The 15,269-nt window shown below is 52.1% G+C and overlaps 1 protein-coding gene across 1 annotated transcript; it reads right to left on the bottom strand.

Annotated features, from left to right (window-relative positions):
* Positions 1 to 2,617: 2,617 nt before the first annotated feature.
* LOC119102678 (molybdenum cofactor biosynthesis protein 1-like) lies at positions 2,618 to 15,045 on the bottom strand. Its single transcript, XM_037226139.1, is given in 8 exon segments — positions 2,618 to 2,793; positions 9,579 to 9,803; positions 10,235 to 10,347; positions 10,350 to 10,460; positions 10,989 to 11,156; positions 11,341 to 11,464; positions 12,832 to 12,971; positions 14,935 to 15,045. Coding segments are annotated over 7 exon segments (1,035 nt in total). The 5' UTR covers positions 12,964 to 12,971; positions 14,935 to 15,045; the 3' UTR covers positions 2,618 to 2,631.
* Positions 15,046 to 15,269: the final 224 nt, after the last annotated feature.

Genomic DNA, 15,269 nt, shown 5'->3' with positions numbered 1-15,269 from the left:
CCCCCCCCCCCCCCACCCCCCCCCCCCCCCCCCCCCCCCCCCCCCCCAGTTAACAAACGTCAGACACTCCTCTGGCATCATGCCAAACGTGGCGTCCCTCTAAAATCTGTAACCATGGCAACATCCAATAACGTTGGGCCCGCCAGAACGCACGGGAAGCAGCTTTCGCGGCAAAGCCTTCAGAGACGTCACCACCGTCGTGTTCTCATCAGCACTTAAACCGCGGGGCAGCACCGGGAAATGGCCAAATCTAGGCATCCGGCAGTGAGGGCTGCGCTATTCTTGGCGAGCGGGTGGAAATGACCGGTTAAAGGTCAGCTGGACCGGCGCGTGGGGCCGCGCTCCGGTCCCAGCCTCGTCTCTAAAGGTGGATGTTATGCATTACCCGAACTACCACCGGGAATTACTACACAGGCGTCTAATGCAGACATACCATGTGACTTCCAAAAGATTACGTAGTTTTGCGTAGCAAAATATTAAGTAGGCATGGGGAAGCTGCATATTTTTGTGTGAAACCAAAAACTATTTCGTGTGTGAAGCATTTTTGAATGAACTGGAATCTCTGACACCCCCCCCCCCGCCCCCCCTCCCAACGATACTTTAACATTCGAGCGATTTCAGGGGATGGAATTGCCCTTTATATTCCTAAAACATCTTACCTCGCTACACAGAACTAATGCACCTACACGACTTCGTGAAAAGATTTCGTGAACAGAGTAGATAATATAAATGACGTGATAAATTGCATATCAACTATCAAAGATAAAACACTACAGCACCAACTGAACGCTGTGGCGGCAGGAGGTCAACACTCAGTCGTGTGGGTCACCAATAGGTGGCGCCAACGAGGGCTGTTGTGTGTGTGGCATTGTGCGTCGGGTGAGAACTGTGTGCGTCCCCATAGCTTCGCTGCTCTGTCAATGTTAGGTCATGCTATTAGTGATATGCCTACCACAGAACGGTTGACAGTATAACCAGTGTTTGGCCGCTATTGGCACAATGACTACCGGAACTAGGCGGATGTTTGCTACTGTCAAGTGAGGTAGTCGAACCGAGCCATACCGTTAATATCACATCCGTCCCTCTTATCTCTATCTTGCTTCATCCTATATCCTCCCACACCTCGATTGTCCGGGGCAGGTTGCATACGTCAGCCGCGAGTGGGCCGAGAGCCCGCGGGAAGCGGAACCCCGACCGGGTACCCAGCGCGCATGCGGGTTAAAGCCCGCCGGTTGGCCCCCCAGGCGCAAGCGACTCTGCTCCACCGTTAACCATTTTCCTCCATACCATGGCCCTGAAATGATCATCTCTGGTCGAAAGGGCTCTAATCCAAAAAACCAACTATCGTTAATATTTTTGTGCAATCTGACAGCGCAGTGGTTTCTCTTCGACATCCGTCCCTCTCCGGACGCGCTTCCCTGGACGTGCATGCCGGCACCCAAGTTTCAAACCGGACCAGCACGACCAACGCAGCAGTGCCAGTCCCGGCCACTCGGCCGCAACCAGCCGGTTGACAGCCCGAGTCCTGAGGTGCGGGTGATTACGCTTGTGTCGTACCGCACGGGCGCTCGGGTTGTTAACTGAAGAGAACAAAGGGCAACTACTGACACATTATCTCTTTCGCCGCCGAATACAGTGACGTGCGCGGCAACGCTACAAAAAGGAAATCACCAACACAGGCATCTGATATCACCTATCATATCATATATCAGTGCGACGCCACATCACCACGAAAGCCACCTGTGGAATGCGTCAAATCAGCACACTGAAATGACCCAACAGGGTACGGAGCGGCAAGCCTACCCACCGCCATACTTCCTGCACATACCCACACTGATAGAGTTACGACCCTCAGACGCCCTGCGTTACCCGGTCGCGACGCGATTTGATTCCCAAGCACGACGGAGGATTGCGCCGCTGGTCTGAAAACATCCGCCGAGCTTTACCCAGAAGCTCTCTTCACAGCGCTACGCTCGTCCAATGCACGTCGCCGACACCTGACCCTGCATCTGATATGGCCGGCACAAGGACCGTCGCAGGCGTCACCAGAGCGAACGCAGCGCGCTCATCCCAGATCAATACACTGACAGAGCTGGCAACCCGGCGACCTCAACAACAGAGAGGGCTTCGGCAGAACTGAGCCTGGTCGCCCCGCGTGATATTGGGAACGGTGGGTGTTCTGGCGGGGAGGAGTTCATCCAGTCAACACGCTGCGAGCGCTATTGGAAGGCATCCCGGCCCAATGAGGACCATGCACATGACCATAATTTTTATCAGCGGGTGGGGAGTCACCTTTTCTTTGGACTTATGCGCATCTGGACCTAGTTTAAGCAAAATTGTCCGGCATCTTTGTAAACATCTTAGCTGGTCAGGGGGGGGGGACGAGCTCCCCCCTAGCTACGTTCCTGGCCAGAAGGGCCAAGCCATGAGAGGTACACATCACTTTATACAATGCATCACCCGGCTTGACAAACACAATAACCATAGACCGTCATGCCTATGAATGACAAGATGTAGCAGTATCACGGATCGGATCTATCACCAGCGTCGGGCACGACCGATCGCCGATGTGTGATGTGAATATCCAAACCGTCCGGCACGTGAAAGCCTGCGAGCCTCCCCCTCGCAGTGTCAGCAAATCACTAACCTGAGCGAGACCTCCGCGTTGCCGAAGAGGCAGACCTTGAGGTTGCCGTCGGCCGTCAGCCGGAGTCGGTTGCAGCTGCCGCAGAAGTGCTCCGACATGGACGTGATGAAGCCCACCTGCCCCGCCCAGCCCGGCACCTGGTACGCCTGTGAGACAGAGGTCAGGGCAGGTCAGGGACACAGCGCATGGCCGCACACACACATGGGACCCCTCGGATGGTGCAGGACGCTGGGCAGGTCGCACACTGAGCTGTCACACTAGGCAGGCCGGACACTGAGCTGTCACACTAGGCAGGCCGGACACTGAGGTGTCATGCTGGGCAGGACGGACACTGAGGTGTCACGTTGGGCAGGCCAGACACTGAGGTGTCACGTTGGGCGGGCCGGACACTGAGCCGTCACGTTAGGCAGGCCGGACACTGAGCTGTCACGCTGGGCAGGCCGGACACTAAGCTGTCATGCTGGGCAGGCCCGACACTAAGCTGTCATGCTGGGCAGGCCGGACGCTCAGCTGTCACGCTAAGCAGGCCAGACACTAAGCTGCCACGCTGGGCAGGACGGACACTAAGCTGTCATGCTGGGCAGGACGGACACTGAACTGTCACGCTGGGCAGGACGGACACTGAGCTGTCACGCTGGGCAGGACGGACACTGAGCTGTCACGCCATGGCCGATGTGTAAGACGATTGCGAGTGGTCTACGGCGGGAGGTCTTCACCTGGCTGAACGCGACAGGACAAGGCAAGGCAAGACAAGACAAGACAAGACAAGACAAGACAAGACAAGACAAGACGACACGAGACAAGACTAGATGAGACAAGACGAGACATGACACTTCGCATGTAACAAGACCGGCATTGCATCATGATACCTACAAACAATGCAAGATACAAGACGCAGTTTGAGAAATGGCAAAACTGACACTTTAAGCCAACTTTAAGCCACCTTGCCACCGGTTTTTACGAGACCGCACTGCGCGGAGCACATCGCGCACGTCGGATCCCCCACAAAACGCCTGTGCTTAATGTCTGGTAGAGCCGGGAGCAACTCAGGAATCAACAAGACTTTTCACCGAGTCAATGACGAATATACTTCCTTGAACGTCTGTGCGTATCAAGCTGGATGAGGTTGAGGCATGTTTGCTGGTACCATCAATCAGCTGACTCCACTGAAAATATAACATCAATAGTGCACTCTTTTAGTATTAAACGGCCTCGATGTGTCGTTAATATAAAAAACATACATGCCACATATTCGCAGCATACTATGTCAAAAATTAGCGTTGTATGTAGCCAATTTAACAGTTTATTACCAGTTTATTACCACTTAAAACGCCGAGAGTTGGCAGTGGCAGTGATGGAGGTGTCTGCTGAACTAAGCATCTTTATAAGCTCGTTATTTAGCCCTTTCTCGTGGAATCCCTGCACACTGACCCGAAAGGTTACGATGCTACTCGTTTCCCCATACTCGGTTATGGCGCTTTCGTTGAGTTATTCCATTACACGTCTTACTTCCGTAATAACCAGCAACGATGTCCGACTTCTTATCTTAGGTAGCGCAAAACATGATCCGTGACTGAAACTTGTGCAGCTTGCTCAACATGATTAAGAGCCGATTGACGTCCATTCTATTTGGAAATCGTGTTCACAGACGCAAGATTTGAACGGCTCGGCGGTAATATTCTTACTGGGCTTGAACGCCGCATGGCTTATAGGGTGGTGGGGTTAGAATGACGTTGCTATGGCGTCATGCTTGCCTACATGGCCTTGAAATAATCTGCACGAAATGATCTGCACATCTTCGCCGGCGTATAACTCAGAAGATGGAGGTTGTAGTTACGGCTTAAGAAAGGCGGTGCTGTGAACCGCACCAAATAATCTTCGAAATGACATTTCATGTATCATGATGTTACTGGCGTGCGCCTGAGGCCGCCCCTGCTCGCGCCGCCAGTGCTGCTGCGCTTTGGTACGCCGCTGCCCCGAATAGCGGTGTACTGCCTGGGGCGCCGCCCGCCGGGGTCGGCGCCGCCCGCTCGCTTCGCGGGATAATACAGTTGCCGTCTCGCAGCGCTCATGTATGGTCTGGGTAGACAGAACACGTAGACTTGAATATGGCGCAGCCGCATTGAACCTAGAGTAAGCTTAAGCAAGCATGAGCAGCACATTAATTTAAGCATTGTGAGTTGTGAACCAAGTCGTGATGCCTGGATTTCGTCCTCCTGAGGAATTCGACTTTACATCGCCTGAGAGGTGGCCGACCTGGCGTGATCGGTTCGTCCGCTACAGACTGGCATCGGGACTACACAAAGAGGACGGTGACGTTCAAGTAGCTGCGTTGATTTACAGTATGGGTCCGCAGGCTGAGCATATCGTACCAACATTAAAGCTTACTGCTGAGCAGAAGGAGGATTTTGAAGTTGTTGTCTCAAAGCTAGACGGGTACTTCATTCCGAAAAGGAACTTTATTGCAGAGCGTCACAACTTCGAGCTTAGATCTCAAAGCTCAAGCGAGACTAATGAATCGTACATCAGAGCTTTGTTCTCTCTAGCTGAGCATTGCAGCTTCGCTGACGCTGATGAGCGTATCAGAGATCGTCTCATCTCAGGAATGTCTGACATGGAGCTGTCCCGTAGAATTCAGCTGAAGTCACTAGAGGAGGAAGTGTCTGCAAATACCGTCATTTCGATGATGCGTAATGTCGAGATCGTGAACGGCCGTGACAGCTCTGGTCCGCCTGATATCAGTAGGGTTTGTGCACCAGCGCGGCACAGGCAGCCGCGCCAGCAGCACCAGCAGTACAGACGTCAACAGCAGCCTTCCGCCGCGCAACGGCAACAGCATAGTCAGCGTACCAACTTTTCAACAGCATGCAGATACTGTGGAAGAGCACATCATGCGTCTCCGAAAGATTGTCCTGCTAAGGGAAAAATCTGTGACAACTGTCAGAAAATGGATCATTTTACGTATGTTTGTCGCTCCAACGGTGTCAGAGCGAGTGCGCGGACAGAGTCCATTGAAAACTATCGCCCGCCCAACATTTTTGTTGACGAAGTAGACAAAGCTTGCGCGCCATGGAGAGTTTCAGTCCTTCTAAATGGTCAACGAGTCGCTTTCAAAGCTGACTCTGGCGCTGATGTTAGCATTCTGACGCTGAAAACGTACAAGAAGCTGAAACTGCCGCCGCTTCAACATGCTTCAAATACTCTGACAAGTGTTTGTAGCGTGCTAAAAGTAGAAGGAAAGATGCACGGAACACTCCTGTTCAAGAACAAAGCCGAGACTGAAGTGTTCTACGTTGTTGACTCAGCTAATGATCTCCTCTCCAGGTCTGCTTGCTCGCGCCTGGGCGTACTGAGATCCACAGGTGAAGTCAACGAAGACGTCTTCGGAGAGGCAGGTCTCCTGAAGACAGCACCGGTCAGCATTCAGCTCCGTGAAGATGCTGTTCCATTCGCCCTTGCCACTGCAAGAAATATCCCGCTGCCACTGATGAAGCCGGTGGAAGAGGAGCTGAAGAAGATGGAGCATCACGGCATCATCACGTCGGAGACCGAGCCAACGGACTGGGTCTCTGCGCTGGTCCCCGTCCCGAAGCCGAAGAGCAGCGGTGTCCGCATCACGGTTGACTACAAGAGACTCAACCAGTCTGTGCAGCGACAGGTGTTCCCAATCCCTACTCTGGAGCAGCTGACCTCCAAGCTGAGTGGCGCGACGCCTTCACCAAGCTGGACGCCTCTTCCGGTTTCTACCAGATCCCGCTGGACGAGGCGAGCTCCAAGATGACCACGTTCACCACTCCGTTCGGCAGGAAGAGGTTCCTGCGACTGCCGATGGGGATCTCGCTCGCACCGGAGTGCTTCCAGCGGAAGATGGAGGAGATGCTGGACGGACTGCCCGGAATCATCGTCTACATGGACGACACCGTGGTGTTCGGAGATGCTGCCAGCCACGATGCACGTCTCGAGGCCGTCATCAGGAGGATCCACGAGTCTGGCCTCACGCTGAACAGGAAAAAGTGTGAGTTCCGGAAGAACGAGGTCAAGTTTTTGGGGATGAAGATCAGCAAGAACGGCATCAGCATGGACGAAGAGAAGCTCGAAGCGATCCAGCAGCTCCAACCACCAAAGAATGTCAATGAACTAAGGTCTCTGCTCGGAGTAATCAACTTCCTGGGCCGGTTCGTTCCACACATCCAGGAGTGCTTAAGACCACTGAACGAGCTTCTGAGGAAGAACGTAGCATGGATCTGGACACCACAGCAGCAGCAGGCGCTGGATGACGTGAAAGCAGCCGTCACTTCAGCTCCAGCTCTGGCGTTCTACGATCCAGCACGAGAGACGGTGGTCAGCGCCGACGCCAGCAGTTTCGGCATCGGAGGATGTGTTCTCCAGAAGCACGGCTCCGTCTTCAAACCCGTCGCGTTCTGCAGCAGAAGCCTGACTGACACAGAGACCAGATGGGCCCAGATTGAGAAGGAACTACTCTCCGCGACGTGGACGTGCGAGAAAATGCACATGTTCCTGTCCGGACTGCCGTCGTTCGAGCTGCATCTGGACCACAAGCCTCTGATCCCGCTGGTTAACACGAAAAATCTCGTGGATGCGCCGATCAGATGCCAGCGCATGCTCATGCGCTTGATGCGATACAACCCCACAGCGGTCTTCGTTCCAGGGAAGCAGCACCTGGTGCCCGACTTCCTCTCACGTCACCCGCTCCAGAAGCAGGATGAAATCAGCGCTGTGCTTCAAGAAGACATGCATGGATTCTGCGAGAGAATCTTCAGCGATCTTCCCGCCACACCACAGCGTCTGGTGGAGATCAGCAAGGCCCAGCAAGCAGACGAACCCCTACAACGCGTAGTTCAGCAGACTCTCTCTGGCTGGAAGGAGGGAGCGAAGCATCCCGACCTGCTGGACTACTTCACCTCTCGGGGAGAGATGAGCGTTCTGTACCTAACGTGTGGTACACTGCTGATGCACGGGCGACGCATCGTCATCCCTCCGAGTCTGCGAGATGAAATGCTCACCCGACTACATGATGACGGACACTTCGGTCTGAACAAGTGTCGCCAGAGGGCAGCAGAATCGATCTGGTGGCCTCAACTCAGCATCGACCTGAAGCGTCATCTCGAGAGCTGCTCGTTCTGTCAGGTGAACGCGCCAGCCCAGCACGCTGAGCCACTGGTGACAACCCCAACGCCATCAAGACCGTGGACGCACGTTGCAGCAGACGTCTTCCACTTCAACAACTGCAACTGGCTCGTCACGGTGGACATCTTCAGCAGGTATCTGGAGATACAACGCCTCCCGAGTCTCACCAGCAGCGCAGTCATCGAGCGTCTGAAGCGCCTGTTTTCCCGCTTGGGGATACCAGACCTCGTGACAACAGACGGAGGAACGCAGTTCACTTCAAGCTCGTCCGCCAACTTCACAGCGTCCTACGGCTTTACAAACCGCATCACAGGCCCGCACACGCCGTCTTCCAACGGAGCAGCTGAACGGGCCGTGAGAACCGCCAGTGGATACTTCGCCAGAGGGACCCCCACCTCGCCCTCCTCAACTACCGCACGACGCCTGTGGAAGCAGCGGATACTCCCCAGCCCGTCTCCTGATGGGACGCGAACTTCAATCTGTCTCCCCATCGCTCAGCCAACCGGAGAAGGAGAAAGAGAAGCGACATGGCAGCATGCCAAAACTCCGAGATCGGCAGGAGGCAGAGGAGGAGAGGAAGACTGGAGAGTGCTTCAACGGAGACACGGTTGCCCGCGATCTTCAGCAGCTACAGCCGGGAATCATGTTCGGATCAAGACGGAGAAGGAAGCAAGCTGGTCCGAGCCAGCCACCGTCACAGAGAAGCTATCATAGACGCAGCTACCTGCAACCGACGTCATCTGATGCAGATCCCTCCGTTTCAGGTGTTGACACAGCAACGGTTCCCATGCGGCGTGTGACTGTTCTGCACACAGGGTGCCCGCTCCAGACCTCCTCTCTGGCCGCCATGCTGGGTGGCGCCACCGGCGATGCTGCAACCGCAGCCGCGCGAACCGGCGTGCACCACGATCGGTGGTACCACGGCCACCACCAGCTGTGCCGTCGCCCGCGTCGAAAAGCGCCGCCGATGTGACAGAAGCTGCGGCCAGCCCTGCACGCGCAAGTACCCCAGACACAAGGCCCAACGCCATGCTTAGTTTCAGTCCGCGTAAAACACCGCAGTGGCCGCGTTTTCTGAGAGAAATAAAGAGAAGCAGCAGAGAAGCAGCAGGAAAGCAGGTGGGAAGACGCAGCAGGAGGAACGCACAGAGAAGAAGCAGTCCGAGAGAAGCAGAAGGGAAGCAGCAGCTCAGAAGCAGCATAGCAGCAGCAGGGAAAGCAGCAGGGAAGCAGCAGTCTGTCGCCAATAATTTCGTGTTTCGCAAGCGTTTTTTTATATATTATACATTTATTTGCATTCCTCAAGGGGGGGGCGGGGGGAAGATGTATCATGATGTTACGCGTGCGCCTGAGGCAGCCCCTGCTCGCGCCGCCAGTGCTGCTGCGCTTTGGTACGCCGCTGCCCCGAATGGCGGTGTATGACTGCCTGGGGCGCACCCGCCGGAAGTCGGGCCGCCCGCTCGCTTCGCGGGTTAATACAGTTGCCGTCTGCAGCGCTCGTGTCTGGTCTGGGTAGACAGAAACACGTAGACTTGAATAAGTTCAAGTCCATACAAACATGGAAAAATCCCCTCAAGTAGGATATGAATATTGGTCATGCCTCGAATGGGCCAAGGTAACTTGCGCTGGCCTGGCCCGACCAACGGCAGGACTGTAGTCTGAGTTCGAATCGATGCGCCGCAGTGTAAATCTGCCTCATAGCACAGAAGTTATGGAAGCTGCCTGACCATTTGCAGTAGATGTGCCCCCCCCCCCCCCCCCCATCACTACAGACGCCACCCACCTTGGACGTGTCGTTGGCGCGGTCGGAGATGCGGCGCAGCTCGGGCCAGCGCTGCTGCAGCCGCTCCAGCATCTCAGCGTACGGCACCATCTTGCGGTCGTTCCAGCGGTTGCCGTCGAACGGCATGTACTCGATAAAGCGCACGTCCAGCCGGAACGTCTCCGTCAGCGCCACGAAGTCCTCCAGCTCCTCGTCGTTGACGCCGCGCATAACGACGCAGTTCAGCTGCGGCACAGTCGGCAGGTCAGGCGCGCGGAGTCAGGTCCCAGGGGGTCAGAGGTCACGGGACGGGGGCTACGGTTTAAGGGCGGCTGTGTTTCACTACAGGTGATGCTTGGAGGTTGCAATAGTTTGGAGGACAAAGAGCTCATTGGAGCTAGCTTAACGAGTTGGCGTACAAACAAACCGGTGTCTCCCATCACGCCACAAGCCACTAACAAGTGCTCCCTGCTGTGCTACAATCCTACACGTTTTTTTCACTGAGGACGCCGAACAACACAGGCTAGAAGAAATAACCAGCATCACAAGTACCCTCACACCTAAGCACGAGCACGGACACCCACTCCACCATTACAGCACGCAGGCAGTGCCCACAGCACGCCGTCGGTGGGCCCGCTTGACAGGTCCTGCTCTGGCCTTCCGTCGCCTTCACACACCTTGACCGGGTCGTACCCCGCTGCCAATGCCGTCTGAATGCTCTGCCAAACGCGATGGAAGCCGCGCCGACGTGTGATCAGCTCGAACTTGGCCGGCACCAGGGTGTCCAGCTGATGTTGATTGCGTCAAGACCGGCTGCCTGCAGCGCCGCCAGGCGGCGGTGCAGCACAACAGCGTTGGTCGTCATGGCGACCCACTGGATGCCGGGAATGGCTTTGAGGCCAGCTGGAATGTTTTGTGAATCTATTATTCATGGCGGCCGTGAGTCAACGCAAGACCTCAGGTGCGGGAAACGCTATCCACTGCGTCATGAATGAATGTCCACCTTGTCACCTGCATGCATATAATAACATCTGGCACATGTGCTACACCTCCCGACATTTCTAGCGTTGTCTTTCAATGGAACGCAAATAAGTTTTGTCAGGAACGCAATAAGTTTGTGTGTGAACCACTGGCTGTCATAACGTTCTGCAAGTCGCTACATCACACCCATACTGGTGCAGCAAATGGGGAGCCATTCGGTTGGATTGTACCGGACCATGAACACTTCATCCGCGGATGAAGCCTTTCCCCACCATTCCCCTGCGACCAGAGCCCGCGCCAGGCACGCCCCTCTGACCAGAGACGTCAGCACAGGCGGTGACCATCCTGGCTGGTGTCTGCCCATCCCCCGACCAGAAAACCTGACCATCACACCACTGATGTCAGCTGCCCTGTACCCTGACAGCTCGTCCGCCTCCGCTGGCGCCTCACCGATGACGTCTGCGAGGTCAGCGCGCACCAGAGGCTCGCCGCCCGTCAGCCGGACCTTGGTGACGCCGGCGGCGGCGAACAGGCCGGCCAGCCGCACGACCTCCTCAGCAGTGAGCAGGTGCGACTTGGGCGTCAGCGGCACGCCCTCCTCGGGCATGCAATACTGGCCTGCGCGCATGCGCATGCACGGCGTCACCGTCATGGGTGGTGGCGAGTGGCCGACAGTAGAAACTGATGTCTTGTGGAAAATCATTTTCGTGGTTTGGCAAGTGCAGCACGTACTTGGCCGCAAAAAGTGCAATATTAGTATCATGGCCAAGGCAACCCCTCAGGGTGTGTGCAGATGACTCACATCTGAGGTTGCAGCGCTCTGAGAGCGAGATACGCAGGTAGTCATGGAACCGGCCAAAGCTGTCCGTCAAGAAGTTGCTCAACGGTGCCAATTCTTGTGCCCGCAGGGCTTCCAGTCTGGCATGCTGGAATGGTGAAAGTCAGATGGTTATGAAGTGGTGGCTCAGGACAAATGCTTTCTGCCCTGCTTGGGGTTACCTTGGTGCAAAGGACATGAAGGGCTGTAATGCTAATGACCACAACTGAACCTGGTGTGGATAGCTCACTGCTTCCTCAGTGTTGTTATTAACTCCTCACAGACCAAGAAAAAAACACCTGAATGTGCCGATCAGCAGGAAGTGATAAAGTTTTCATGCTGCTCACACCAGCTATTTAACTTCAATTTAATGTGCCCAGGTGGTCAGTTAGACACCTTTTGCTCAGGTGGGGGTAAGTTTGACCTGCTGAGATCTCAAGAAATAAGAGAGCTAGAACCATGAAGTCGATAGGGTGTGTTGGCCTGTACATGAACTCACTTAGATCGGTTTGAGATTCCTAGGTCATGACCTTCAGGTAAAATAAGGTCCAACAGTGTGAAACTTCAATTTAGTCTCTGGAGTGTCCCCAGAACCTAGATACCTGTCCTAAGCAAAAGGTCATATGCTCATTTAAGGTCAATGACCTTGTTTGACATTTCACAGGTCATCATGACCAAAATCATAACAGACTGCTTTGAGCTTTGCATTTGAATAGGCGACAAAGATTGCACTATGCAGTGTATTACTAAAAATGAAATGTTGGCTGTGTCATTTTGGGCTAGTGATCTATTCTGACCTTTAAAAAACCCATGGAAGGTGTATAATGCAGCTCCTGTTATCACAAATTTGCAATGAGCACCAAACACTACCCTATTCATCAGACCACAGATCAATGAAGCTGGTTATTTTGGACTCTTATTATTATATTGGACTCTATTGGACTCTATTGGACTCCATTATTATATTGGCCATATATTGGACTGTATATTATTAAGCTGGTTATTTTGGATTTTGACTAGTTTTCTCTCCTTCAATACCACAAAGGAATGAACAAAAATAGGAATTAGCTCCAAGGCATAAAACCACTGGTTCAAGATCTGGCAATGACCAAACATTAGATGATTAGATGTACCATTGAACAAATTACACCTGATACAACCTGAAAGCTGTAATTTTTAAGTTGTTAAGTCATAATACATGCATACTAAAATTTCACATCATAACATGCTTAATGGATGCACCAAACACCATTTTCAGACTTATTATTAAGTGACTTATTTGATGAAACACACCATAAATGCATGCATAACAAATTATGCAAGACAATAATAAAACACCATAATTTTCATTCAAGTATAGCATTATATTTAGGCAAAGTAAACAGCAATACAGCTAATGTACTGGAACAACATGCATCCCAAACATGCCAAAACCAATTGCAGTCTAAACATAAACCATAAGCTGCCTTAACTTACCTTTTTAGGTTCTTTGATCCTGGATGCATCACCTGCCATGCCCCTCATGCCTAGTGGAACATGAGCTGAGGGGGCCTGATTCAGGCATGATCTCACAAAGAGCTTATGACTTGACAAAATTTGCACCCTCATATTAAACTCTGTAAGCAATCAGTAGTATAAACCTTTAATACACACATAAAACACCTCAATTGTTTTTCTAAGGCATTGGGGGCTTAACACATGTACAGTATACAATGGCTTGGCAGGTGCAAGAATATTAAGTTCTTGCATACAACTGCTCATTCATAAATGGGCTGGGCATGGTTATGCAACCCTCACTCTGATGAGGCTTTGTGCATATTCAGAACTGATGGGGAGGGGTAGGCACCTGCTGCACTGCCCTGTACATCATGTGTGCAATCCTATGTGTATCATATTAATCATCATATTTGTGCCATCCAATGCACAAAAGCAGTCATATCATGATGCAGTACATCTAACAGCATGTTCACTGAGTTGTTTGCATTTGATACATGTCTCCCTCCACTGTTCTTCATTATCATTTCCAGGCCATCCAATGGTTCAAGGGGACACTAGGCAGCAACATTTCTTCAGCCAAAATTTTGGCAAATTTGAGCAATTTAAGACAGCTGAATCAATTGTGCATTAGTCTGTCTGACCACCATGCACATCACTGCTTCTGGTTCACTGCAAATGTCACTAAAAATTATAATGGTTGTTAATCACTTGATGTCAACCTATATTACCTACAATGTCATGCCATGATTTATGGTAAGATAACCTTACCAACACATTGCACGATACACTCTCATTTCATGTGAGACGTCCATAATTCACAACACTTGCCTCCAGCGCTCGTCCCCTTCACTTGTCACCACGGACACCCATCGACCATATAGGTGCCAAAGCGGCTCGACGCCCAAGGTTACCTCCTTTCTGATGCGCAGTGCTGCTGTTGCTAGCCAGGCATGCTGGGGAGTGAGTACCAGCATTCAACGAGTTGCTTGGCAAGGTATGAAATTTTTCGGCATTGTAAACAAATGCCATCAGTCCATGTCGGTCTGATACATCTCTGGTGCCCAATCCGCCTCATGATCACAATTTTCTGTGCCAATTGGGGGGATTATCGCAGCACCTAACGTGTGTAACCCCTAATGTATCACCACACTTAATGTTCAAAACACCTAATGTATCACAAGGCCTAATGTTCATAATCTCTAATATATCACAACCCCTAATCTATCATAGCCACTAACATTTGTAACTCCTAATAAATCATAAGGCCTAATGTTCAAAAACCCTAATATATCATATGTCACTACACCTAATATGTCACTACACCTAATGTATCATTGGGCTTGGGGAACCAAAGCAAGCCACCTAGTGTTTCACAACTCCTAATGTATTGCAACTCCTAATATATCACAGCACCTAATGTATCAGAACACTTAGTGTATCCCCCTGCAACCCATCGTCCCATTGGCGTTGAGGATCAAAATTTCATGGATTCTTGTTACCTCGGCCAGGTACATTTTTATGGTTCTTGATGCTGCTTGATGCGCAGTAATGTTGTGGCTGCACGCAGTAACGGCGCCGGTATCGCGGGTGCTGTGTGTGTGCGGCGCTTGGGAGCTCACCATCGTAATTATAAAAATTTGAAGGTAAGAGCATGAATCTACCTGTTTTGTGATTATTTACAATATGTCCTGCCCTAAACATGATGAATGGTGTATAATGATTTTTTCTAACAGTAGGTAGGAAAGTACACCCTGACCCTCGCCTAGGCTTTTGTAACCTAGGTGTACTTATTGGAAACAAGTGTGAAGTTCCCTATTCAGTTGGCTAGGATGCCAACCCCTCCCCAACTTTGAGAAAAAGGAACTTTATTAAAATCAGGGAGAACATGGTTTGCTCCATTTCAGGGGGATGAAAGATTTCTCTGCTCACCCTATCCACTAAATTATGTACAACATTACACCGCCTGACGTCAGGCTGCTGGGTAATCGGGGCTCGGATGCCAACGCACCAGGGGCGGAGGAATTGTTTCACCCTCACATAGCAATCCAGTCGCATAAGGTTAGCATCACTACATCTACTCACCGACGTCGAGTCTAATACAATGCTTTTCACAGTGTATAATTCTGAACTAAATTTATATATTGCCTTTATCTACACCACAAACCAACCACGCCACCCCCGCTCCTCGCGCGGCCTCACGTTAGATGACTTGGCCCCAAGGCTCTTGGCCCTTCCAAACAAGGTCGTTAGGCTACATAAATGGCGCGCACGCAAGGGCAGTCCTCAATGACAGAGCCGCTGTAGGTTATTTATCGGCTTTGTTATTGCTGCTTAGGACCGTAGTGATTTTGTAAAAAATATTGGTTAGCAAAATCCGGCTGAAACAAAAGTTAAATCTCAAAAAAGTGAATGATATA

The sequence above is a fragment of the Pollicipes pollicipes genome, unplaced genomic scaffold (genome assembly GCF_011947565.3).
Source record: "Pollicipes pollicipes isolate AB1234 unplaced genomic scaffold, Ppol_2.1 Scaffold_2555;HRSCAF=2994_pilon_pilon_pilon, whole genome shotgun sequence".
NCBI lineage: Eukaryota > Metazoa > Arthropoda > Thecostraca > Pollicipedomorpha > Pollicipedidae > Pollicipes > Pollicipes pollicipes.
Note: the sequence above shows the minus strand (reverse complement) of the source record. Positions and strands in the feature narration are given on the sequence as shown.